The 25,763-nt window shown below is 43.0% G+C and overlaps 1 protein-coding gene across 2 annotated transcripts in view; it reads right to left on the reverse strand.

Moving 5' to 3' along the window:
• The window catches only part of ATG4A (autophagy related 4A cysteine peptidase), a 75,953-nt gene that overhangs the window by 6,733 nt on the left and 43,457 nt on the right, over positions 1-25,763 (reverse strand). For both annotated transcript variants that reach the window (XM_023202999.2, XM_023203000.1), the window contains exons 2-9: positions 20,776-20,886; positions 18,122-18,193; positions 15,926-16,024; positions 13,095-13,196; positions 12,844-12,916; positions 10,094-10,173; positions 9,277-9,464; positions 9,077-9,155 (exon numbers count right to left, since the gene is read on the reverse strand). In XM_023202999.2, the coding sequence (XP_023058767.1) occupies positions 9,077-9,155; positions 9,277-9,464; positions 10,094-10,173; positions 12,844-12,916; positions 13,095-13,196; positions 15,926-16,024; positions 18,122-18,193; positions 20,776-20,886 (804 nt within the window). The remainder of the gene's footprint in view (positions 1-9,076; positions 9,156-9,276; positions 9,465-10,093; positions 10,174-12,843; positions 12,917-13,094; positions 13,197-15,925; positions 16,025-18,121; positions 18,194-20,775; positions 20,887-25,763) is intronic.

The following is a 25,763-nucleotide window of genomic DNA, read 5'->3' on the forward strand; positions in this document are numbered from 1 at the left end:
TGGTTAATACTGAGTGTCAACTTGACTGGATTGAAGGATGCAAAGTATTGATCCCAGGTGTGTCTACAAGGGTGTTGCCAAAGGAGATTAACATTTGAGTCAGTGGGCTGGGAAAGGCAGACCCGTCCTTAATCTGGGTGGGCACAATCTAACCAGTTGCCAGGGTGGCAGGCAGAAAAATGTGAAAAAGAGAGACGGCCCTAGCCTCCCAGCCTACATCTTTCTCCCATGCTGGATGCTTCCTGCCCTCAAACGTTGGACTCCAAGTTCTTCAGTTTTAGAACTCAGACTGGCTGTCCTTCCTCCTCAGCCTGCAGATGGCCTATTGTGGGACCTTGCGATCATGTGAGTTAATACTTAATAAACTCATATATGTGTATATATACAGTATTATATAAATGGAATATATCTATTATATAAATGGAATATATCTATTATATATATATCTGTCCCTCTAGAGAATCCTGACTGATACAGATTTTGGTACCAGGAGTTGTTCTAGAGGAACAGAATATTAGGATGGAGTTCTTTCATTGGTTTTGGGGTTTCTGGAGTTGGCTACTTAATACGATTAGACCCAAAAATGCTAAGGACTCTACTTCTAATAGTATAGGGAATACTGATAGTCCTTGGTGTGGACTGTTTAGATAGTTATGCAAAATAATGCATTTGACACACCTGAATCATTGCTCATGAGAGGCGAGGAGATCGGTGACTATACAAAATACAATTGACCATACGTGGAAAACCAAGGAACATAATGAAGCTGGTTGGTTGCTCCTAAGTTCAGTGGACAAAGTGATGAAGGAAAATGAACTCAGGGATCCCAACTCCAGGTTTCAGAAGCAGATATTGAACCTAAAATCTGCTAAGATTGCCCTAAGTGAGAGTCTTATCTCCTGTAGAGAAAGAGCTGAAATTGTGGAAAAACAGACACAAGCTCTTATCATGCGAGTGGCTGGCCTGCAACAAAAGATGCATGCACAGCCTCGCCAGGTGTCTACTGTTAAAGTGAGGGCATTGATTGGAAAAGAAAGGGACCTTGCAACTTGGAATGGGAATGTGTGGGTGGACCCTGATGAAGCTGGGTACACTGAGTTTGTAAACTCTGATGAACGTTTTTTTGCCAGAAGAAACAGCTTCCCCATCCCCAGTAGTGGCAACATCCCCTCCCCAGCCCATGCTGCCATCAGCCTTTCCACCTTTGACTGAGGAGATAAATCCTGCGCTGCCGGAAGCAACAGTGATGGCCTCCCCGAGGCAGTTGCCAGGCGAGATAATGTGGATTCTCCTCAGGAGCCACCCCCAACACCTCTGTTTCCTTCCAGACTTTAGACTAAAGGCCTGGTGGGCTCCTGGAGGTGAGACTGAGAGTGTGACCCATGAGGAGGTGCACTATACTCAAAAAGAACTGCTTGAGTTTTCTAATTTATATAAACAGAAACCTGGAGAACAGGCATGAGCATGGATATTAAGGGTGTGGGATAATGGTGGAAGGAACACAGAGTTGGATCAGGCTGAATTTATTGATTTGGGCCCACTATGTTAGAGACTGCATTTAATGTTGCAGCTCGGGGAGTTAAGAACGGTTCTAAATAGCTTATTTGGTTGGTTAGCTGAAATAAGGATTAAAAGATCACCCACTGTGAGCGAGATGGAAATGCCTGATCTCCCTCGGTTTTATGTAGAGGAAGGGATCCAAAGGCTTAGGGAGATTGGGATGGTGGAGTGGATTAGTCACCCCAGCTGGGAGAGTCCAGAAGATATACCCTTGACCAATGCCTTGCAAAATAGATTTGTGAGGGCAGCACCTGCATCTTCGAAGAGTATTGTAATTGCTCTTCTCTGTATGTCAGATCTAACAGTGGAAACTGCAGTCACTCAACTACAAAATTTAAATATAACGGGAATAATTGGATCCTGAGGTGGCAGGGGCCAAGTGGCAGCACTCAACCGTCAAAGGCAAGGTGGGCGTAGCTACCGTAATGGACAGCAGAGGCAAAGCAATAGTCTGACTATTGCTTTCAGACTACTGCAATCAGAACAATCTGACTCGTGTAGAGCTCTGGCATTGGCTAATTAATCATGGTGTTTCTAGAAGTGAAACTGATAGGAAGCCTACTGCATTCCTACTTAATTTATATAAGCAGAAAACTTCTAGGTCAAATGCACAAAAGACTAATTTGAATTACAAAAACGGAGACTCACAGCCCATCAATCAATTTCCAGACTTGAGCCAGTTTACAGACCCAGAACCCCCTGAATGAAGGGGAGGCCAGGTCCCCTTGAGGAAGGACCTCACTATATTACTGACAATTTATGCAGTGAATTGTTCTCCCATCCTTCCCCAAGGAGACCTCTGGCCTTTTAGCAGGGTAACTGTGCATTGGGGAAAGGGAAATGATCAGATATTTCGGGGCCTACTGGACACTGGCTCTGAGCTGACATTGATTCCAGGGAACCCAAAACATCATTGTGGTCCTCCAGTTAAAGTAGGGGCTTATGGAGGTCAGGTAATCAATGGTGTTTTAGCTCAGGTGCAACTTACAATGGGCCCAGAGGGTCCCCAGACTCATCCCATGGTCATTTCCCCAGTGCCAGAATGCATAATTGGCATAGACATACTTAGCAGCTGGCAGAACCCCTACATTGGCTCCCTGACTGGTAGGGTGAGGGCTATTACGGTGAGAAAGGTTAAATGGAAGCCATTAGAGCTTCCTCTACCTAGGAAAATAGTAAATCAAAAACAATATTGCATCCCTTGAGGGACTGAAGAGATCAGTGCCACCATCAAGGACCTGAAAGACACAGAGATGGTGATTCCCACCACATCCCAGTTCAACTCTCTCATTTGGCCTGTGCAGAAGACAGATGGATCTTGGAGAATGACAGTGGATTATTGTAGGCTTAACCAAGTGGTGACTCCAATTGCAGCTGCTGTACCAGATGTAGCTTCATTGCTCGAGCAAATTAATGCATCTCCTGGTACCTGGTATGCAGCCATTGACCTGGCAAATGCCTTTTTGTCCATTCCTGTCCATAAGGCCCACCAGAAGCAATTTGCCTTCAGCTGGCAAGGCCAGCAATATATCTTTACTGTCCTACCTCAGGGGCATATGAACTCTTCGTCTTTGTGTCATAATCTTATTTGGAGAGACCTTGATTGCTTTTCACTTCCACACTGGTCCATTACATTGATGACATTATGCTGATTGGATCCAGTGAGCAAGAAGTAGCAAACACACTGGACTTATTGGTAAGACATTTGCCAATAATTTATTTCCCAGAGGATGGGAAATAAATCTGACTAAAATTCAGGGACCTTCTACCTCAGTAAAGTTTCTAGGGGTCCAGTGGTGTGGGGCCTGTCAAGATATTCTTTCTAAGGTGAAGGATAAGTTGCTGCAATTGGCCCCTCCTGCAACCAAGAAACAGACACAATGCCTATTGGGCCTATTTGGATTTTGGAGGCAACATATTTCTCATTTGGGTGTGTTACTCCAGCCCATGGAAGGGAAATCTTTCCAGTGGGCATAACTTCGAGCAGTGCACCTGATTGTGCACTTTGCACGGAAGGAGAAACGGCCACATGTGCGATTATATACTAATTCATGGGCTATAGTCAATGGTTTGACTGGATGGTCAGGGACTTGGAGGAAGCATGATTGGGAAATTGATGCCAATTTGGGGAAGAGATATGTGGATGGACCTCTCTGAGTGATCAAAAACTGTGAAGATATTTGTATGCCATGTGAGTACTCACCAATGAATGACCTCAGCAGAGGAGAATTTCAATAATCAAGTAGATAGGATGACCCATTCTGTGGACACCACTCAGCCTCTTTCCCCAGCTACCCTTGTCATCACCCAATGGGCCCATGAACAAAGTGGCCATGGTGGCAGGGATGGAGGTTACACATGGGTTCAGCAACATGGACTTCCACTCACCAAGGTTGACCTGGCTACGGCCGCTGCTGAGTGCCCAATTTGCCAGCAGCAGAGACCAACACGGAGCCCTCAATATGGCACCATTCCTCGGGGTGATCAGCCAGCTACCTGGTGGCAGGTTGATTATATTGGGCTTCTTCCATCATGGAAAGGGCAGAGATTTATTCTCACTGGAATAAACATTTAGTCCACATATGGGTTTACCTATCCTGTACACAATGCTTCTGCCAAGACTCCCATCCATGGACTCACAGAATGCCTTATCCACCATCATGGTTTTCCACACAGCTCTGACTTTATGGCTAAGAAAGTGTGGCAGTGGGCTCATTCTCATGGAATTCACTGGTCTTACCATGTTCCCCATCAGCTTGAAGCAGCTGGATTGATAGAATGGTGGGATTTCATTTTGAAGTTACAATTACAATGCCAACTAGGTGAAAATACTTTGTAGGGCTGGGGCAAAGTTTTCCAGAAGGCTGTGTAAGCTCTGAATTGGCATTCAATATATGGTACTCTTTCTCTCATAGCCAGGATTCACAGGTCCAGGAATCAAGGGGTGGAAGTGGAAGTGGCACCACTCACCATCAGCCCTAGTGATCCACTAGCAAAATTTTGCTTCCTGTTCCCCTGACATTAAGTTCTGCTGGCCTAGAGGTCTTAGTCCCAGAGGAAGAAATGCTGCCACCAGGAGACACAACAATTCCATTAAATCAGAAGTTAAGATTGCCACGTGGATACTTTGGGCTCCTCTTACCTTTACATCAACAGGCTAATAAGGGAGTTACAGTGTTGGCTGGGGTGACTGACTCGGACTATCAAGATGAAATCAGTCTACTGCCCCACAGTGGAGGTAAGAAAAAGTATGCATGGAATACAGGAGATCCATTTGGGTGTCTCTTAGTATTACCATGCCCTGTGATTAAGGTCAATGGGAAACTACAACAGCCCAATCCAGGCAGGACTACAAATGGCCCAGACCCTTCAGGAATGAAGGTTTGGGTCACTCCACCAGGAAAAAAACCATGACCTGCTGAAGTGTTTATTGAAGGCAAAGGGAATACAGTATAGGTAGTAAAAGAAGGTAGTCATCAATACTAGCTACGACTACGTGACCAGCTACAGAAACGAGGACTGCAATTGTCATGAATATTTCCTCCTTCTTTTGTTAAAAACATGTTTGCGCATGTATACACTTGTACTCAGAAGATATTCTCATTTTATTTCCTTTCTCCTTTATCATGTGACATAAGATTTATTGACTTCACATCAGCATTTAAGTATTGTTAAGTTTACGTAATAGTATTTGGGTTGGGGATTGGTGCGTTTCCAGTTGTACAAAGGATAGTTGTATTATGTTAGACAAATTATGACCTTATTATTATCTTTATTTGAAGATGATGTATGATTTCAGGATATGTATATGTGTACCAGTTGACAAGGGGTGGACTTGTGATGGTTAATACTGAGTGTCCACTTGATTGGATTGAAGGAGACAAAGTACTGATCCTGGGTGTGTCTGTGAGGGTGTTGCCAAAGCAGATTAACATTTGAGTCAGTGGGCTGGGGAAGGCAGACCCACTCTTAATCAGGTGGGCACAATCTAACCAGTTGCCAGGGCGGCAAGCAGAAAAATGTGAAAAACAGAGATGGGCCTAGCCTCCCAGCCTACATCTTTCTCCACGCTGGATGTTTCCTGCCCTCAAACATCAGACTCCAAGTTCTTCAGTTTTGGAAGTCAGACTGGCTGTCCTTGCTCCTCAGCCTGCAGATGGCCTATTGTGGGACCTTGTGATCATGTAAGTTAATACTTAATAAACTCCCCTTTATATATATTTTTATATTTATATATATGTATGTGTGTGTCTGTGTGTGTATGTAACATACACACACATATATACACATATATATGTATATATATTCCATTAGTTCTGGCCCTCTAGAGAACCCTGACTAATATGATCTGTCACCCAGGCTGGAGTGCAGTGGCACGATCTTGGCTCACTGCAGCCTTGACCTCCTGGGCTCAAGCAATCTGCTTGGAAGTAATCCCCATCTCAGCCTCCCAAGTAGCTGGGTCTATAGGCGTACGCCACCACATCCAGCTAATTTTTTGTATGTTTGGTATAGACGGCATTTCACCATGTTGCCAAGGCTGGTCTCGAACTCCTGAGCTCAGGCGATCCACTGGCCTTGGCCTCCCAAAGCGCTGGGATTACAAGTGTGGGCCACCGCACCCGGCCACAAGCTGCATCATTTCTGAGAGTGCTTATAAGAGATACAGTACACTTAGGCAATGGCCTCCAGCTCCATCCATGTTGCTGCAGAGGACATGATTTCATTACTTTTTATGGCTATATAGTATTCCATGGTGTATATAACACATTTTATTTATCTATTTTATATATTTATATATATATAATATATAATACTTTGTATATGCATATGTAATACATTATATATATTTTATATATACATTTTATTTTATATATTTTTATACATTTTATTTATTTATTTATATATACATTTATTTATATATACAATGTATTTTATATATGCATTTATACATTTTATATATTTTATATAAATGTATATATGAAATGTATATGTAATACTTTGTATATGTATATGTAATACATTTTATATATTTTTAATATATATTTTTAATATACAAAATGTATATGTAAGTATGTGTATATATGTATAAATGTGTGTGTGTGTATATATATGTGTGTGTGTGTAGAAAGAGAGAGAATACACTTTGCAGAGTCTCTGGAATGGGACAACTATTTAGAAAATGGCAACTTGCATCTCTTCCCTCGCTTCAGACATTCTGCCAGTCTGGACCACTCAACCTCAAACAGTAAGGGTGTGAGTCAGAAAAGGGGAGTTGGAGGGACTTAAAGCCCTCAAGTGAAGTTTGCACAAAGGACTTATAAAAGTTAACAGGCAAATGGGCACTATGTGAACCTCTGTCTTGGGGTATTAAAGAACTGAGGATTGCCCACATCTTTTTAATGAGTAGTCAAACTTCACAAAAGCTACCCTGACCCAGTGGCCTCAAGAAACAGGATGGCTACACCACCTTGGAGAAATTCTCTGGAGGTAACTTGGGATAGGGAGGCCAGGGTACCCAGGAATCATATACACTATTCACTGAGATTCCTCCAAAGCTATTTTCTAATCTGTTTCAAAGTTGTCCTCAAACACTGTTGTGGACTGAATGTTTATGTCTCCCTAAAATTCATATGTTGAAATCCTAACCCCCAATATGACAGTGCTAGGAAGTGGGGCCTTTGATCATGAGGGTGGAGCCCCTATGAATGGATTAGTGCCTTCATAAAAGAGACTCCAGAAAGCTCCTTTGCCTCTTCTGCCATTTGAGGACACAGCAAGATAACAGCCATCTATTAACCAGGAAGTGGGCTCTCACCAGACACCGAATCTGCCAGTGCCTGGATCTTGGACCTCTAGAACAGTGAGACATTTGAGGTACTTGGTACACAAGATAACAGTGCCTCTAGAACAGTGAGACATAAATTTCTGTTGTTTATAAAGCCACCTCGTCTATACTATTCTGTTATAGCCGCCTGAAGGGACTAAGTCAAGCATGAACAACTGGAAATCTATTTTTTGCAACATTTTCTTTGAACCCACATGCTTAGGAACAGAGGGCATCTGATTTTGCAGAACTCCAAATACTAGGTTTTATACTTAGAAAAATAAAAGCCTTTACAGGCTCTACATTTTCCATTTAGCTGTAATTCTTAGGCTCAACCAATAGACGGCAGCATTACAGAAAACAGAGGCAGCTGTGCAATCCCTGCGCCCCGCTCCCCACCCCCCGCCCCCCGCCAACCTAAAGAGAGGAAGAAGGGGCTGGCAAAGGAAAGAGGTGTTGGGGGGGTCAAGCAAGGTGCAGCTACCTTTCACTGACTGTCCTATATGCCTGGCTGAACGCTTTACTGTAAGATGACAACAGGGTGAGTCAGGCATTAACCCTATTTTACATAAGAGGAACCTGAGACTGAATACTGATATCTTTTTCCTGAAGCCACACAGTAGCAAGTGGGGGATTAGCATGCAAAGCCAGGTGTGTCTGTTCCCATCCCACGTCACCTCCCTGAATGTCCAAGAAGAGATGTGTTGGGGAGGATGACTAAGGCCATCTCCGCCCTGTCCTTTGCACGTGCCCTCATGCCATTCCCTTGTAACTCCTGTAGTTCTCCTTTCTGTGTCAACCAATCTGAGCTCATAACTTTCTTGAGGCCAAGTCTCAGACCACCCCACCCCTGCAACAGGTGTCCTGTACCAAATTTTCCTGGCCACATCACTCTCTAACACATGCTGTTCAACACTAACCAGGTGTTTAGGCCCTGGGTATGCAAAGTATGGTCTGTGGACCAGCAGCATGGGCACCACCTAGTTAGAAATGCAGACTCTCAGGCCCCACCCAAGACCTACTGAACCTGCACTTCAATAGGCTCTCAAGGTGATTGATGTGCATGCTAAAGCTTCAGAAGCACTAGGCTAGCTTCCCTTGTGTACCAAGGACCTCAAATGTCTCTGGTCATAGCTAGTGAGTCAAGAGACTGGGTTTCCAGAGGTGCCTTACTATGCAGGGAATGTTGGGCTGCTTGCTCGGGTTCACATTAAGAGGTTAGTGGTTTTAAGGCTTAGTCCCCATTCTCGGGAAAAGGATACTTCTGTCTTTGCCTCCTCTAATTCCCACCCTGTCACAGCTCTGAACAATGAGCCAGCTGGCCCTAATAAGAGAGATATTGGCAAAGTCAAGGGATTGAAATTCCACCACCCTGGGCCCCACAGGCAGGAGAGAGATGTGCTGGAGCAATGCTGTGACCTTGGGGCTATCCAGTGGGAAAGCAATGGAACCATCTTATCAAGAAGCAAGGAAGTAAAGGCATTGAAATTGGACATGCTTTCCATCAGGCACACAGAAACATCACTCTCCATTAGTTAGGCTGGAGACAGAAGGAGGTGACCAGAGGCCGTGGCATCCCTGGGCTAGATGGGAACCCACTAACTGGAATTGCCTGGTCTCCCATGCAAACCTTGTCCCCACACCCTCCCATAGCCCACGATGACTTACTTGTGATTCCTCCTTTCTTACCTAAGAATCCTATGAAATAATACGCGTTATTTGGTTTTCCTCCTAATGCCCCTAAAGACTGTGGCATCTTAAAACACTCCTGGAGAGAAAGAGAATGCAAGATTCTCAACTCACTTGTGGACTGCTGCTCACGGATCTCTGTGCTGAGATGGCGGTGTGATGGGCAGGCAGCAATGGGCTCAGGGAAAGAAGTGACTTACTTTGAATGCATCAACATAGACAGGATTGATTTGGTTTATGCCCAGGCGAAGGGGCACAATGAGCAGCAGGGGCTTCCAGGCTGGGCAGTGGGCAGAAATGCCCTTACTCTGGTTTGAAGCAATCAAAGAATCGGGAGGCCTGTCACCAGCTGTGTCAGCACTCAAGGGAAGGACACGGCACATTTTTTCTAGAAATGGAAGAACAGAAAATTGGATAAGTAAGGAGTCTTCAGCCCTAGTAAGATACTCCAATATCAAAACTAAGGGGAACCTCACATGCCCCCCACCCTGCCTAGAAGGCCCTCTCCTCTGCCACCAGGGCTCAGTTGACTCCCCACCCACACGAAGCCCAGGCCATTCCTTTAGGGCTCACGCTCTTCATTCCGGCCGCAGGGTACTTGTTTAGCTCCCAATAGGGATTCTGGGCTCATTGTAGGAATCTCATTTCTCAAGTCTGCTAGGGCCTGTGAGACAGGGACTGTATCTTTAGGTTGCTCTGACTCCTCAGTGCAGGAATCACAGGCCTGGACAAGGGTGAGCCTCCATGAAAGATCTGTTGGTGGTTGAATAAATTATATGCACTTTGTGTTTTTTGCAGGGAAGGAGTGTGGTACCTCACTGAGGAGCAGCAAGGCCCCTCTAATGGTGTTCTCCCTCTCAGAAAACTCAAAAGAAAGAATCAGAGCCCTGTGCTCCCCTAAGCTCCCCTGCCCTGGTGGGGAAGACCAGAGAGACTCTCTTGAGTCCCAGAATTCTGAATGGTGAGAAAGGAATTCATCACCCATCAGCTGGGAAGTTAAACAGACTGGTAACTCACTGATATCTTCAATGACCACTGTGTTATCCATTGAAACATAAACAGCCAAGGAATTCCATTCATCAAATAAAGCAAGTTTTCTGCAAAGCAATGTATAAGGAAGTCACAATTTGGGAAGATGGAAATATCAGCAGAAAACAGTACAATTTATGCCCAGTGTTCCTAAAGTCACCAACACTGAGCCACAGAAAAGCTGGTGTTCAGGTCAACTCGGCTTCTTTGCCAGAGCTCTGGGACGCTCCATGTCTAGAGACCTTGAGAATGCCACTGAGTCACTGTATCTGAACCTCAAAAAGAAGTTTCTGCTTTACAACCTGGAGAAGTCTACTTCACAAAATGATGGGACACCTACTGGGGAAAAAAGAAAAGTTACCCGTGCATCTGCTCTCAGAGTCCCAAGAGACTTTGTTTTCTTAAATAAAAGACATTCTGACTTACTGAACTTTCATTTTTCAAAAGGGAAACTGTAAAAAAAATTTTTTTTAAAGGAAGTCGTCCATAAAAAATAGACATTTGTTTGGGATCACAGATAATATGGAGAATATGTTCCAGGTAAACCCAGAGAGAGAGAGAGACAGTGGGTAGAGGGGATAGAGAGAGAGAGATCACTTCTACCCCTCCCCAGCTGCCCTGAGAATACCTCTCAAGTGACACAGGCCGCGGATTGAGGTGCCGAGCTTTACTGGTCAGCAGCTGAAGAGAGCCACCATGCTGAACTGCAGGACTTTATGGTATATTAGAAAGAAAACCCCTTTAAAAGAGAGATGATCTGAGGTCTAGGTAAAGTACCCCACCTATGTCTCCCTTTCCTTCTTCTTCCCTTGCCAGTTAAATGAGGCCATGTTTAACCTGGCTACTTCTGGGATGTGTGGGTAAAGCCCAGTCTCATTGGACCGAAGAAAACACAGTCTCTCTACCAGGTAGCTCCCAGGAAGTTAACTACCATCACCCTTGTATTTCATTCATTTTAATGTATTGTCTTTTTCCAGAAGAATAACAATAATATAATAATAATATGCTGTTGTTAATGCTAATGATCATGATGAATTGGAACCCATTTACATTCTTTAAAAAAATCTACCCCAAGCGTGGTGGTTCACGCCTGTAATCCCAGCACTTTGGGAGGTCGAGACAGGTGGATCACGAGGTCAGAAGTTCGAGACCAGCCTGGTCAACATGGTGAAACCCCATCTCTACTAAAAATACAAAAATTAGCTGGGCGTGATAGCAGGCACCTGTAATTCCAGCTACTTGGGAGGCTGAGGCAGGAGAATATTGACCCTGGGAGGTGGAGGTTGCAGTGAGCCGAGATTGTGCCACTGCACTCCAGCCTGGGCGACAGAGTGAGACTCTGTCTGAAAAATAAAATAAAATAAAATCTAGGTTTCCACTTTGTTGTTGGTAACCTTAAAATTTAGAGGAAAGAAGCAAATTCTGAAGGATGTTGTTTTAACACCAACCATTTCAAGCTGGGTTTTAGGCTCAGCACAGCCATTCTAATCTCTTATACTTTCCACATCACGTTCATACAGTGATTCCTGAAATACTGCCAGATTTTCACTCAGCAGAGTCAGCGATGCCCAAAAGGCATTCTGACTATGGCAAGAAAGCAGCCTCAGAGAGGTTACATTGTTAGGAAGGAGTAAAGTCAATGCAGATTTTCCTTGGATCCCAAAAAATCCAGGCCACTCCCCTCACAGACACATTCCCAAAGCATTCTAGTTCACTGAAGACTGGTTAGTAATCGAAACAGGGTCCCATCTGTACTTTGCATGGAATAGGTCCCCCTATAGTGCCCAGGAGCTTAATGTTCTACACCAAAGGAGGCCAGAAGGTTTCAATCTTCTGATCCCTAAATCTGGCCCCAGATTCTGGCTGCCATTTTCATTTATTCATCGAGCATTTATTGTGTACTTACGCGTGCCAGGCAGTTCTATGTGCTGGTGTTACAGAGTGAACAAGATAAATACAATCTCTGCCCTCATGGAGTTTCCATCAGTGATAGGTTGTTAGGAAGGAGAGTGACAACAGGTAAAGTGGTCTGCAGGTGTAAGTACTAACATCACTCACCCCATTTGCTTTCAAAAAGTTGGTCCTGACCTCTCCACCTTGCCTCTTGCTGTGGAAGGTGAATTCTGGTATTTAACAAGACAACTGGAATACCACGCTGGGCCACCTTGAGTCTGCTATGAGATGACAAACTGATTCCAAGACTTCCCTGGGGTTTGTCTCCCCCAATAGCTGGTGAGTTCCTTGAGGCAAGGACTATGTCAAGTTTATTTCTGCACACCCAGAACTTAGCACAGTAAAGGTACAAAGACAAAGCTGAATGAACAGGGTTTTTAAATATTATGTAGTGCATGTAGGAGCCCTGTGGGGGTCCATTTCTTGCTTAGGCTGGCTCAGCCTCTACCACTTAGTATGAAACTTTTGGCTTCAAAGGGACCCTCAGGCCAATGGCTCCCAGGCACATAAGCATCAATCTGCAGCATGAGACACTGAATGAGTCCTAGGATACAGCCACATATACTGCTACCAGTGAATATAACTCTGATATACCAAGACAGATATCCATGCTTACACATTTCAAAGAGCCATCTGAGCAAAATGGCACAGATATTTGATGGTTTAGTGGGAAGAGTAGCTTAGAGGGATTGTAAGAATACCTAGGTTGATGGGAGGTTTAGTTGTCTAGGGAGGGAAGCATAGGAGACAGCAGAATAAGGCAGGCGCCAGACTCTTTTACTTACTTTAACACCTGTGCAACTGTATTTGGTCCAAACCATTCTCCAATTGATTTCCCTTCTCCTACACCCATTTGTGCTGTTTTTATGTGGAAAAAATTAACATGTTAGCAAAAGATCTTCCAGTAAGCCACAAACTCCTAATTTTTTGTATAAATAATTAAGCAGATGGACAACTTAATGTAGCCACATATAAGGCAAGGGAAGAGAAGGAACAGAATAGGCACTGCCTTTAAACTATTGATTTATGACCTTACCCATTTGATGGATAGAGTAGCAACAATCTTTTCTATCTAAGAAGCACTGTAGGATGCGTTGGTATTCTTTGGGTTGTTCTTTTTGTTTCTCCCAGCTCCAGTCTTTTTAAGAAAAAAAAAATGGGTTAGAAACATTTTTATAACTGTTTATTACCTCTCTGCACTTTTATTGTAACTACAAAGTTAGAAGGAAAACAAAGGCACCACATCTAGAAGGCAGGAATGATCAAGTTAGAACATTCCTAAGTATCTTTCATTTTGATAACAAAGACATCTGGAAAGTGATTGCTTTCAAAGACTCACTGAGTATATAGTAAAAGCAAAACAAGAAGTTGACCAAGGAATTGACTTAACCCAAGGGCTAGAGCTGGATCAATATTATATAAAAACAATGTCACAAAGGCCTTTCTGGCTCAGTGACTCAGTGAACAGGAGGTCACCACAAAGCCCGGCAGTACACTGATATATAAGCCAGATGCCACAGCGTCTCATCTCCACATAGACGGCAATGGCTTTTGCTCTTATATTTTGGCAGCATTGACAAAAGGATCTCACGGGTAAGAAGTGCTATTCTGATATACAACAGTTCACAGGGGAATATACACAGCTCACAACTAAGGAAGCTTAAAAAAATTGCATGCTGTCGTTTTTACACCACCTTTTAAAAAGTCCATACTGAGCTTTGGGAAAACAAATAACTGTGCTATCAGGTGTTCAAGGTTTCCCTAAGACCAAAGCCAAAATAACTACATCTGTACGGATACTGTCTGTGCCTTCAGCACAGCTCCCTAAATCCTACAGAGGCCATTTGTAACTTACTGAGGACAACTGCAAAAACTCTCTGGAATCACTGCAATCCTCTCAGCTCTAGAAACACTGTCTAATGGGACAGATTTTTGAGGCTTAGTTTGCTTCCAAGACAAATTTCTCTCCTGAGGTTTTAGAGAGAGTTTGAAATAAAGACTGAACTACACTTGAAGCCAAAGGCCATTATCTCAAGACTCTTCAGTTATTTTTTGCTTCTAGTGTTGCTAAAACCAAAGTTTTTAACTTTGGATCCAGCACAGCCCTCAGAAGTTGGAACCACATCCAACTTCTTTTCATTAGCTACCAAATTGTCCAAGTCTGGAGAAATCCTAATTAGCTGGCTGCTAAATACCACTAAATATTTGCTGACGACAATGGTAAGTGAATACTCTACCTTAATTTTAAAATAGCTGAATAGGAAACAATCCAAAAGACATCTTTACAAAATTACTCTTTTAACGCATTTTAGCTACAAGATCTTTTTCCAGCTTCTTCCTGTTACTTGCTTTTGTATTAGAACAATTGAGACTGCTGACTGTGGAGTTTGTTTTTTTTTTTTTTTTTTTTTCCAGTTTGCTCCCTACTTCCAGAACTTGCTTCCAAAATAATCATTTTGAAGTGTGTTATAAATGAAAAAAAAAAAAAATTAAATAGTGAGAATGGATCTATACCAAGAAGCATGTATAAACAAGGGAAATCACTGGACAAGGAGTTGGAATATCTTTATTTTATCCCCAAATCTTTGATTTCTTGCTGTTTTACCCTGGGTAAATCACATCACTTCCCTGAGCCTTGGTTTCCTCATCTGTAAAATGGAAATTATTATACTACCCAGGGCAAGCAGGATATCCCAAACCCTGAAGAGAAGGCAATAAGCCCTGAAACCTCCCTGGGCCCTTCTCCAATCCTCTCTGAGAGCTGTAGCAAAATCTGTGAGTTTGCACAGCGGGAAAAGGAAAATGATGTTTCTATACTTCTGAACCTCAATTAGCAACAGCCAATGAGTTCAGCAGCCCAATTTCATCCAAAGTGTCCTTTCGCTCTCTCATCCCCAAGTCTAAATGGACCTTCACCTAAGTGCCTGAACTGGCATGCAGCCAACCCCATCCTTCAGATGCCCATAGGGAAGCATGTACATGTCTTAAGAAAGCAAGACTCAAGAGTTCCAACAACCAGCCAGGTGCAGTGGCTCATGCCTATAATCCCAGCACTTTGGGAGGCCGAGGCGGGTGGATCATCTGAGGTCAGGAGTTCAAGATCAGCCTGGCCAACATGGCAAAACCCCATTTCTACTAAAATTACAAAAATCAGCCAGGCGTCCAGGCACGGTGGCAGGCACCTATAATCCCAGCTACTCAGGAGGCTGAGGCGGAGAATCGCTTGAACCCGGGGGTCACAGGTTGCAGTGAGCCAAGATTGCACCACTGCACTCCAACCTGGGAGACAGAGCGAAACTCTGACTCAAAAAAAAAAAAAAAAAAAAAAAGAGTTCCAACAACCATTATCAGAAGGCTCTTAATTGAATGTCCTCCCAAGGAAGCAAATTTGAAGATTCCTTCATCATCAGCTGGACATCCTTAGTGAACCAAAACCAAAATAGTACCAGCTCCCTCTATGCACTTCCTTTAGGTCACTTACATCCTTCACCAGGCAGATATCTTAAACAAGGTCAAGAAAGAGACTTACCACCACACCCTTCTTCCTGCTGCCTTTGTTATCTTGCATTTCTAAGGACTTACTCAAACAATAGCAAAGATGGAAAGGATAAATGACACACCTCCCTCAATGTTCAGTTCTGTCCCAGGAAAATAACTCCCTGGCTTGGTGACTCACAAGGAAGCTGTTTCCTTCTTATGAGGGGCTTTGTTGACTTGTCAGCCCCACCACTTGAGCTTGCAGAGAGCATTTTAAGACCTGCAAGTTTATTACTGAGTGTTCCCAAGGCTCAGCATCAAACTAAATCAATAGTAGCAAGTGACACTGCAGAGGTCTCTGAGAAAGTTTATAAAACAAATTTAACTCACCCCTTCCCAAGTGTCTACAGATAAGGGCTTGAGCCAGCATCATCTGTCCACAGCGTAGCATACATCCCCAACCAGCATCTGATGAAGGGCCCGTTCCCCCTGTTGGCAAAATGGAAGGGAATGAATATGGGTTCCTCAAACTGCCCTTTCCTGAAACATTAGCATACTTGGGACTCACACAAGACAGGCAAATATATATACTCTGAAAAGCGAGGTGACAGATATACCCACAGATCAAACAAGATTTGGGTATACAGTTGGAACTTGCAAACACAGTACTGAGTCAACCAAAACAAGTTCTACGGCCAAACATAAAACAAGCAAATGAACTAAATGTGTCCATTATGTTTTCTGCTTGAAGACTTCTAGGTATACATGCAATTTTGGTAGGTGACTGCCATGTATGAATACCAACCCTTAGTCCATTCCATGTCATCATCTGCCAGACCCAAACCTTGCCTTGCATAGCTCACTTGCATGGCCCTGAAATTCTCAGGGAAGCCAGTCTTACTTAGGTAAAGAACAAATACTACCAAAGGCAATCATCAAAATGGTCAAAGAGATTTGGAAGGCTCATGACTATTCTGAGTATATATTATGAAGATCTGAACAGCAAGAAGGACATTGTAAAATAGGGGAAAGATCCCTAGATGAGGCATCAGAAGACCAGTCTCTAGTTATCTAATCTAAATCTCATCTATAGGCTGAGCATAATAGTACATACTCTGCCTACTATCAGTGGGTATTGTAAGAACTGAGAGAATATCTGTGAAAGTGTTCTAGAACCCATAGAGGATGACACAAATACTTGATGTTTTGAGTATGATCATAATTTAAACCCATATTAATGAATTAGAAATGTATCTTTAAAAGGTATAAAATTAGTTAATAAATGAAATAAGACAACAGGTTCTATTTTAAGAACACCTTATGCAAAGAAAATCCCACATATGAGGCCAGGGTGAGCTCAATATTCTTTTCCAAGGGGCCAATGAAATCAGATAACTTGTATGGCAGACAGGGTATGTTGTTTTCATTGTTTTCTTTTCCCAGTGTGGAAATGGAAAAATATGCTATAAGCACAATCTCAGAAGACTAACTTCAAAGGGGGTCATCAATCTTGTAAGACAAGTGGGTCAAGGTGGTCACCCCTTTCTCTTAGTTGTGGGGACTGAAGGAAAGTTACAACAACAAGATGGGAAGGAGTGAGTCACTTTATGACCTGGAAAGGGTGCCTTTTGATTGTTGCTAATGCGGGGATTATTGGCCAGATTAGTAGGGAAAAGATGCAATGAGGCCCACATAAAGAAGAGATCATCTATTGCCAAAATATTGGCAGAGTAAAATTAGAAATATTTTCCAGCCTTGCAAAGAGCTCCACAGCCAGATAAAGTTAACAGTTCAGAACCACTGGTTACTAAACACTGTTCTTTTGTTTGTTACTGACTGGTGTATTTCTGGGGAGAGAAAAAAAAAAAAAAAAGAAAGGAAAAGTCTGTGTGACCTTCATTTTTGGCACTGAACAGAAAGGTTGATTTCATTCTAGTGTCCTCTTAGAAGAGTAAATGTCACTATTTGTAGGTCCTTTTCCTACAGGGCCATGATACTAGGAAGTAGCCACCCTACTTGCAAATGTGTTGTATATCCTTTATGAAAACAGCACATTCACTTCACCTATTGAATTGTCCTTTTTTCTAGTTGACAGCTGGTAATAGCCTAGAATTAGTTCCAAGGAAACTACTGTAATTTGTCTCTCAATGGCAAGGTGCTTTCGTGTCATAAGGGGGAAAAAAACCAAATAAATTATTTTCTTTCTTTCAAGACACAATTTTCATTAATAATCAAGTAGTTCCACAATGCAGTGGATTGTAATTTAATAGATATTATACAAATTAAAGGCTTATGTGATTTTTCCCCTTAATCTCAAAAGTATAACAAGTAATATCATCTGGTGCCTGAACACTTGGAGGTGGGGTCAAAAGTATACAGTCATAACCCCTCAATGCCATAGAGCCATATGTGAAAGGATACTTTAGCAATGAAACTTTTGGATGAAGTGTAAGGTTTACCTAGTCCCCTAAATCGAATTCTTTGCTATAGTGAGCTATTAATTCTGAGGTTTCTATGAAGTCACTGATAACCTCAGGCAAGCTATCCACAAGGAACAAAGCACAGTAAAACAAATGATATACCTACCAATTGGTGAAAATTTCCTTCTGTATGTAAACCATAGACGAGCACTTATATCAGACAACAGCTTAGATTTTTCTGTAATTAAATGTAAAATTAAAATTAAATCACCATATCTAAAAATACCCATCTTTACTTCTGAGCCAGCTGCTAACTTAATTTCAAATAACCAGTCAATTCCATTATTATGGGGCTAGGTAAATTCACAGGAAACCCATTCTCATTTTAGCCAAATAATTTCAGTATTTCTCCCAACCTATGGTTTGACCAGAGCTACTTGACTGGTGTAATGACATTGGGTAGCTCCTGTCATCTTTTCACTGAATTCCACAGTCCTGACAGTTACAAACACTGGGATCATTGCCACAAGACAAGGAATAAGAAAATTAAGGATCCTAGAGAACCCACTAACAAGACTATCAGCCCCAGCCTGAATGATGGTTGGCTGGATCTTATATCAGCACCCATCATCCCTTATCTAAAACTAGAGGTTTGGCTAGGCCCAGTGACTCACACCTCTAATCCCAGTGCTTTGGGAGGCTGAGACAGGAATATTGCTTGAGGCCAGGAATTGAAGACCAGCCTGGACAACATAGTGAGACCCCATCTCTACAAAAAGAATGAGGTATGAGGATCACTTGAGTCCAGGAGTTCGAGGCTGCAGTGAGCTATGATCACCACTGTACTCTAGCCTGAGTAACAGAGAGACCTTGTCTCAAGCAAAACAAAATAAAACAAAACAAAAACTATTGGTTGGCTTGTTTGTGTGTGCGCATGTGTGTCTGTGCATGCACACATGCATCTTTAAATAAAAAGGAAATGCCCTACTAAGCAAATTAGGTGTGTAAGAAATGTATCTATAGCACCTAGTGCAACCGGCACTTACAATCTAAATGCATATATAATATCACAAATGTTTTTGTGTCTTTTTTCAAAGCATGCTTTCTTGTATTTTATGACATAAATTTACTTTGATGGGCCACAAATATGGCTTCCACAATTTTATCTGTACTTAGATGTGACTGTCTTTCTTAGTCACCTCTCTCCCTCTTCTCAACAACATGTCTGTATTATATTCTGTATAAAATTTATAGTCACTGCACTTAAAAAGAACAAAGGGAAATCTACTTTGGGCCAATAGTTTCTCTTTTCTGTATTCCTTTTCTTTGGAAGAAGTCGAAAAGTTGAGCTATCTGTATTTTCCTTCCCTTCCATGCCCCAGTGCCTAGCACATTCAGGGAAGCAGATGTATAATGGTTAATAGTAAGACACCTGAAGTCATACTTTGATTGGGTTTGAACCCTGACTCTGCTAATTACCAGCCGTGTAAGCTGGTTAACTTAACCTCTCTGGGCTTCAGTTTCCTCATCCATAAATGGGGAGAATTATAGTACCTACTTCATTGAGTTGTGAGTATTCAAAAGATAATACACGTAAAGTGCTTACATGGTGAATAGTACGCAGTGAACCTGTGACAAATGTTAGCTGTTATATACCCGTCCTCTTAAATGTCCACACCCTCACTTCTGCCTCTGACAGTCTTTATGTGTTCCTGTGTGGCTTTATGCTGGGGAAGTTGCATGGACATTTTAACAGTGATTTCACTTTGAAAGGCACTTCCCAATTTAACATTTGAATATGAGTGGATTTGGCAACCTGTCATGGAATGCAGAATTAGAAGATTCCCTCCAATCCCCTCATTTTAAGTATCACTGAAGGAAGTTAAGATCCAGAAAGAGAAAGTGACTTACCTGAGTTAGAAGAGTCTAAATAAAAAAGGTCTCCTAATCGCTAGCTCCCGGCTTTCCACTGTTCACAATTCTCCAATCAAAATAATGAAGCCAGGCTCAGGAGGAGCTGACAATGCCTAACTTCCTCTCCTGCCTTTTCATCAGCCTCTTCCTGTTCCTTCCTCCAAGCTAAGTGAGGGCCTCTGAAGAGGATGTCTCCTCAGAAAGATACAAATCTCAGAGCTGCCTCTTTCTAAGCTCTGGCTTTATCTGGGTGCTGGGTTGTTAGCAGTTTCAGGTTAAAAGGTCTTTCTTTCCCAATCTATAAGAATGTAATGGTAAGGAAGAAAAATTAAAGCCTCCTTTCCATCTAGCTGTAGTGGCTAGAAGTTCTATACAAAATCAGAATAAACTGAGACAGTGCCACGGTCAGCAAAAGATCTAAAACATAAGAAAAACTTACTAGGTCTGATATTGTTTCTGAGATCCATGGGTTATCTAGAAGTCCCTGAGTGTTTTTATCTGGCCAGAGAAGCATGTGAGAGTAATAAATATGTAGCCCAATCACGAAAGGCTAGAGACTGGTTAGTGATACCAGGAGTGGGTCCGTGTTTTTTGAAACCCAAGGCTTCTAGAATTTGGGGATTCTCCTTTAAGGAACAGAATAAAAATATATTACCTGTGCAAATTGTGCAAAAACCTATAACCTTGTAAACATATTACTAGGGCCTTTCGGGGCCTTGGAAGGGGCCTGTCCAAGCAAAAGTTCTGAGACTTAAGCTCCGTTGACTACAAGGTAAATCCACTTCAGAGTAGCATTAACATTAAGCAAGAAAATGCTCTGCCAACCCAAGAAGAAAAAGTACAAACCCTGAACCACAGATGCCTACCTCATCTGGGTTCTTACAGACAAATGCTACCAAATCTTACCTGTTTTAAGGAGATGCTGCTTCCCTAAGATCCATACCAGCTCATCTGTATCTGGATATTCTTCTAGGTAGTCAGTGAAAATAGTAATCTGGTTTTCATACTTGGATAAAACTGAAAGAAAATGAAAGAAACTTAAGTAAAATTTAATAGAAGGGGCTTACCTCTGTAGCTGACTGATTATTACCTTTGCTCTGAAGGTGAAAGGTCAGCAGCTTGAATCTAATGAAAGCAATTCCTTTTCCTTGAGGAACAAAGACACTCACAAGACCTCTAAATCCTTTAGCTGAAGGATTTCCTCTTGACCATCTCTTTTGACCTTCCCTTTCTCAAAGTCCCATTTAACACCATCTCTAAAAATTCATTTGGCCACAGTTACTTCAAAACATTTTATACCATAGGGCCTTCTTTGTAAATAGCCCGTTATCGAGCTTTCCCTACTCTGAGTGTATTGAGGTGACACAATACATGCACACCTAACTCCTGCCCATGTCACAGGGAATATCATGAGGTTTGTATTGCGAGGTTTCCAGCGGCCAGTGGCTTGGAAGGTGCTGTGACAAGCCTGAATGTTTGTACAACTGTGTATATGGTAATATTTTAGCTGGAAGACCAGATGTTTTCATAGTATTTTTATTTGCCATTTTATTCACATATGGCTTCTGCAAAGAAGGATCTTGAAGTTAACGGTAAATATAACTTGTTCTTGGTATTCACAGATGACTATTAAGATATAATAAGAAATATATATTTAGTTTCTATCCCTGTTTTCTGGCACAGAGCTCCTAAAACCTTTGTTATGGTGAGTGATAGGGATACTATGTGCATCTTTTGTTCTGAAATTTGGCCTCTCTGCCTGGTTCCTGACATAGAGCTCCTAGGGAATTTCCTGGGTCATCTTCTGTTCTAATGAAGTATCTCTTGGTGGGCTTCTGGATGGAGGCTGGTTACCAGAAAGACTAAGCTATGATTAGAAGCTTGGAACTTTCAGTTCCAACCCCCATCCTTTGGGAAGGGTGGAGACTGAGTCAAAAATTGACTTCATAAAAATCCTTGGACTGTGGGATTTGGTGAACTTCTGGGTTGCTGAATATGTGGAGGTGTCTGGGGGGTGGTATGCCTAAAGAGGGCATGGCTGCTCTGTGTCCCTTTCCACATGCCTTGCCCTATGCATCTCCTCCATCTGGCTGTCCATCTATACCCTTTGTGATATTCTTTATAATAAATGGGTAAACATAACAAAGTGTTTCCCTGAGTTCAGTGAGTCATCCTAAATTATGGAACACGAGGAGGGGGTCATGGGAACCCCAATTTATAGCTGGTCAGTCAGAAGCACATATAGCTGGGACTTATGACTGGTATCTGAAGTGGTGCAGTCTTGTGGAACTGAGCTGTCAGCCTATGGAATCTTACTCTAACTCCAGACAGATAGTGTCAGAATTGAATTAAATTATAGGGTACACTATTGGTATCTTGTGGAGAATTGCATGGTATGTGGTATCACAAGAATTGAGTGGTGAGTGTCAGAGTAGAAAACAGTTTGATTTTCCCATCTCACGCAACCATGGTTATCTCTGAAGATAAAGTGTCCCCCAAAATATAACTAAACCTCACTAGTTCACAAGCCATACTTTTTGAACTTATGACCATGCAATATGGGAGGAATTAAAATTCAAATTCACTTTTTTTTTTTTTTGAGACAGAGTCTCGCTCTGTCCCCCTGGCTGGAGTGCAGTGGCATGATCTCGGCTCACTGCAAGCTCTGCCTCCTGGGTTCCTGCCATTCTCCTGCCTCAGCCTCCCAAGTAGCTGGGACTACAGGCGCCTGTCACCGCGCCCGGCTAATTTTTTGTATTTTTAGTAGAGACGGGGTTTCACCGTGGTCTCGATCTCCTGACCTTGTGATCCGCCCGCCTCGGCCTCCCAAAGTGCTGGGATTACAGGCGTGAGCCACCGTGCCTGGCCATCAAATTCACTTTTGTCCCAAAAGAGATGGGGTTTCACTGTATTAGCCAGGGTGGTCTTGAACTGCTGGCCTTAAGCAATTCTCCCACCTCAGCCTTTCAAAGTGTTGGGATTACAGGCGTGAGCCACCATGCCTGGCCTCTCTCAGAATATTAGCTACAAAGAACTTTTGAGATAGTACCCCTTCATAAGTCAATCTTGAGTCTTTTAGCAGACCTTTTCCTCAAATTCACTTTTGTTCTGAAATATGGCCTTTCTCCCTGGTTCCTGACATAGAGCTCCTAATGAATTTCCTGGGTGATAAGAGCATCTTCTGTTTTAATGAAGTATCTCTTGGTGGGCTTCTGGATGGAGGCTGGTTACCAGAAGGACTAAGCCACGATTAGAAGCTTGGAACTTTCAGTGCCAACCCCCATCTCCTTAAAAAATAAATAAATAATAATAATTTTTTGAGAGATATTATATTGTAAATAGTAAATATATTTCCAAGCCAGCCCACAAAACCTATTTTAATCTGTAACTAGAAAATTTAAATTGATAGTTCATTTCATAGTTTATGGTACTATATCTATGAAAAATATATTTCAAGTTCAAAGCTAAGATACTCAACACACACCTCTTAACTCATGGGGGCTCATCAGCCCCTATGAGGAGGGGAGCACAGAGAAAGTAGGGGACCATTTGTACAACTACAAGTAGCTGCAGAGATTCTCTAAAAGAAATCCCTTGAAAGGATAAATTGTTTTATTTTATTTTGTTTTTGTTTTCTAAGGCAAGGGCACGTTGTTTTCATAGAAATAAATGCTCCTAAATATAAATGAGTCTGTTCTGATTAAAAAAAAAAAAAAAAAAGAGTCTATTTTGATCATATAAATATTTTGTTGGAAGTTGAAATTATAATTTGTACAAGCACTTTTAGAAACACAGCTGAGATCGAGACCAGCCTGGCCAACATGGTGAAACCCTGTCTCTACTAAAAATTCAAAAATTAGCTGGGCATGGTGGTGCGTGCCTGTAGTCCCAGCTACTCAGGAGGCTGAAGCAGGAGAATTGCTTGAACCCGGGAGGCCGAGGTTGCAGTGACCCGAGATTATATCACTGCACTCCAGCCTGGTGACACAGCAAGGTTCCATCTCAAAACAAACAAACAAACAAACAAACAAACAAACAAACAAAAACCTGTTAACCAGGGATATTACCTTTCTTAAAATATCTTACAGAATTCCAGTCATTCAGGGATTTAAGTAGCCTTTCTCCTCAATATATTTTAATTACTAAGATGATAGTCTCTGCAGTGTTTCAAATTTAAAGAAGTTAGAAACAGCCATTTTGTTCCCCAGTGAAAATTCATCACTACCAAATCTGACAGGGAGCCTGTGCCATCTTAGCCTCTCTGCTGCTGGCCTCAGCCCCTGGCCCATGCCCAGGAAATACCAGGCTAAAAATGATTATCCAGGTCAGGCCATCCCCAGGAGGTGGTGGACTGAGGCAGGGCAAATCACACTGTGTACCACCCCACCCTACCCTCTAACCCTCACAGGCAGAAGAAATCCATTTTAAATGAACATCTAGTGTAGCCTAAAAAGAGAGAGAAAATCAGAAAATAAGTAACTTGAGTATACTGTAGGAAAAGGGTAACCTCTCTGGCATTGCCTTCATAGGGGTGAGGATGGGTAGCATTGGATGAATGTACAGCATGTATGCATATAAGCCTTGGGTCTTTTTATAGTACTGGCCAAAGAAATACCATTTCTCTATCGCCAACCCTGTCTCAGTGAGTCACTGGCCAGTTATCTGGTCAAATTAGTAAAGCCCTTTGAAGCCTGTGACAACTGCCCTGCTTCATTTGGGATGGCTCTGATCAAAGTGGCAGCCAAAGAATTTGACTCTTGTACTTCACCCCCTCTCAGGCCTAGCTAGGCCAGCAAGAAGTTCATTATAGTCTCTATTCTTCTTGATTCTTCTCTTAAAAGATAGACACCCTGAATATCGTATGTGAGGCCATGGCCATCCCTGAATCAAGGCTACATGTATGGAACAAATGAAAGAACAGAAAATGAAATTAACAGAAACAAGAAGCAGTGACATGGGAAGATTATGTACATGGGGGTCTAGGGAGGAAAGAGGAACAGGTCTTACATAGGGAGAACTCAGATGAAAAAGCAATCTGGGAAGTGGATGAGGTGCAGAAGTAAAATATCATTTCCAGTACAATTGCTTCTGATTAACAGCAATACGTTTTATTTTAAAATTTTCACAAACTACCTTTGTCTTGCCTTTAAAAGTAAACAAACCATATATCAGGCTGAAATGAGTTCCCTGCCTTCCCAGTCTGTTTAAAGAGATAGGGACTACGAGAGGTGGCATGCTGGTGGCCCTCGCTCGCTCTTGGCGTCTCCTCAGCCTCCGCGTCCACTCTGGCCATGCTTGAGGAGCCCTTTGGCCCACTGCTGCACTGTGGGAGCCCCTCCCTGGGCTGGCCCAGGCCGGAGCCAGCTATCTCTGCTTGCAAGGAGGTGTGGGGGAGAGGCACGGGCGGGAACCGAGGCCGTGCAAGGCACTTGCGGGCCAGCGCAAGTTCCGGGTGGTCATGGGCTCGGTGGGCCTTACACTCGGAGTGGCCAGACAGTGCTGCTGACCCGGGTAGTGAGGGGCTTGGCGCCCTGGCTGGCGGCTGCTGGGGGGTGTGCCAGGTCCCCCAGCAGCCCCGGCCCGCCGGCTGTGCTGGAATTCTTGCTGGGCCTCAGCTGCCTCCCCGCAGGGCAGGGCTCAGGACCTGCAGCCAGCCATGCCTGAGCCTCCCCACCGCCATGGGCTCCTGTGGGGCCTGAGCCTCCCGGACGAGTGACGCCCCCTGCTCTGCAGCGACCAGTCCCATTGACCACCCAGAGGGGCTGAGAAGTGCGGGCACAGGGCGTGGGACTGGCGAGCAGCTCTGCCTGCGGCCCCAGTGTGGAGTCCACTAAGTGAAGTCTGCTGGGCTCCTGGGTCTGGTGGGGACTTGGAGAGCCTTTGTGTCTGACTGG

Source organism: Piliocolobus tephrosceles, chromosome 12 (assembly GCF_002776525.5).
Source record: "Piliocolobus tephrosceles isolate RC106 chromosome 12, ASM277652v3, whole genome shotgun sequence".
Classification (NCBI taxonomy): Eukaryota; Metazoa; Chordata; class Mammalia; order Primates; family Cercopithecidae; genus Piliocolobus; species Piliocolobus tephrosceles.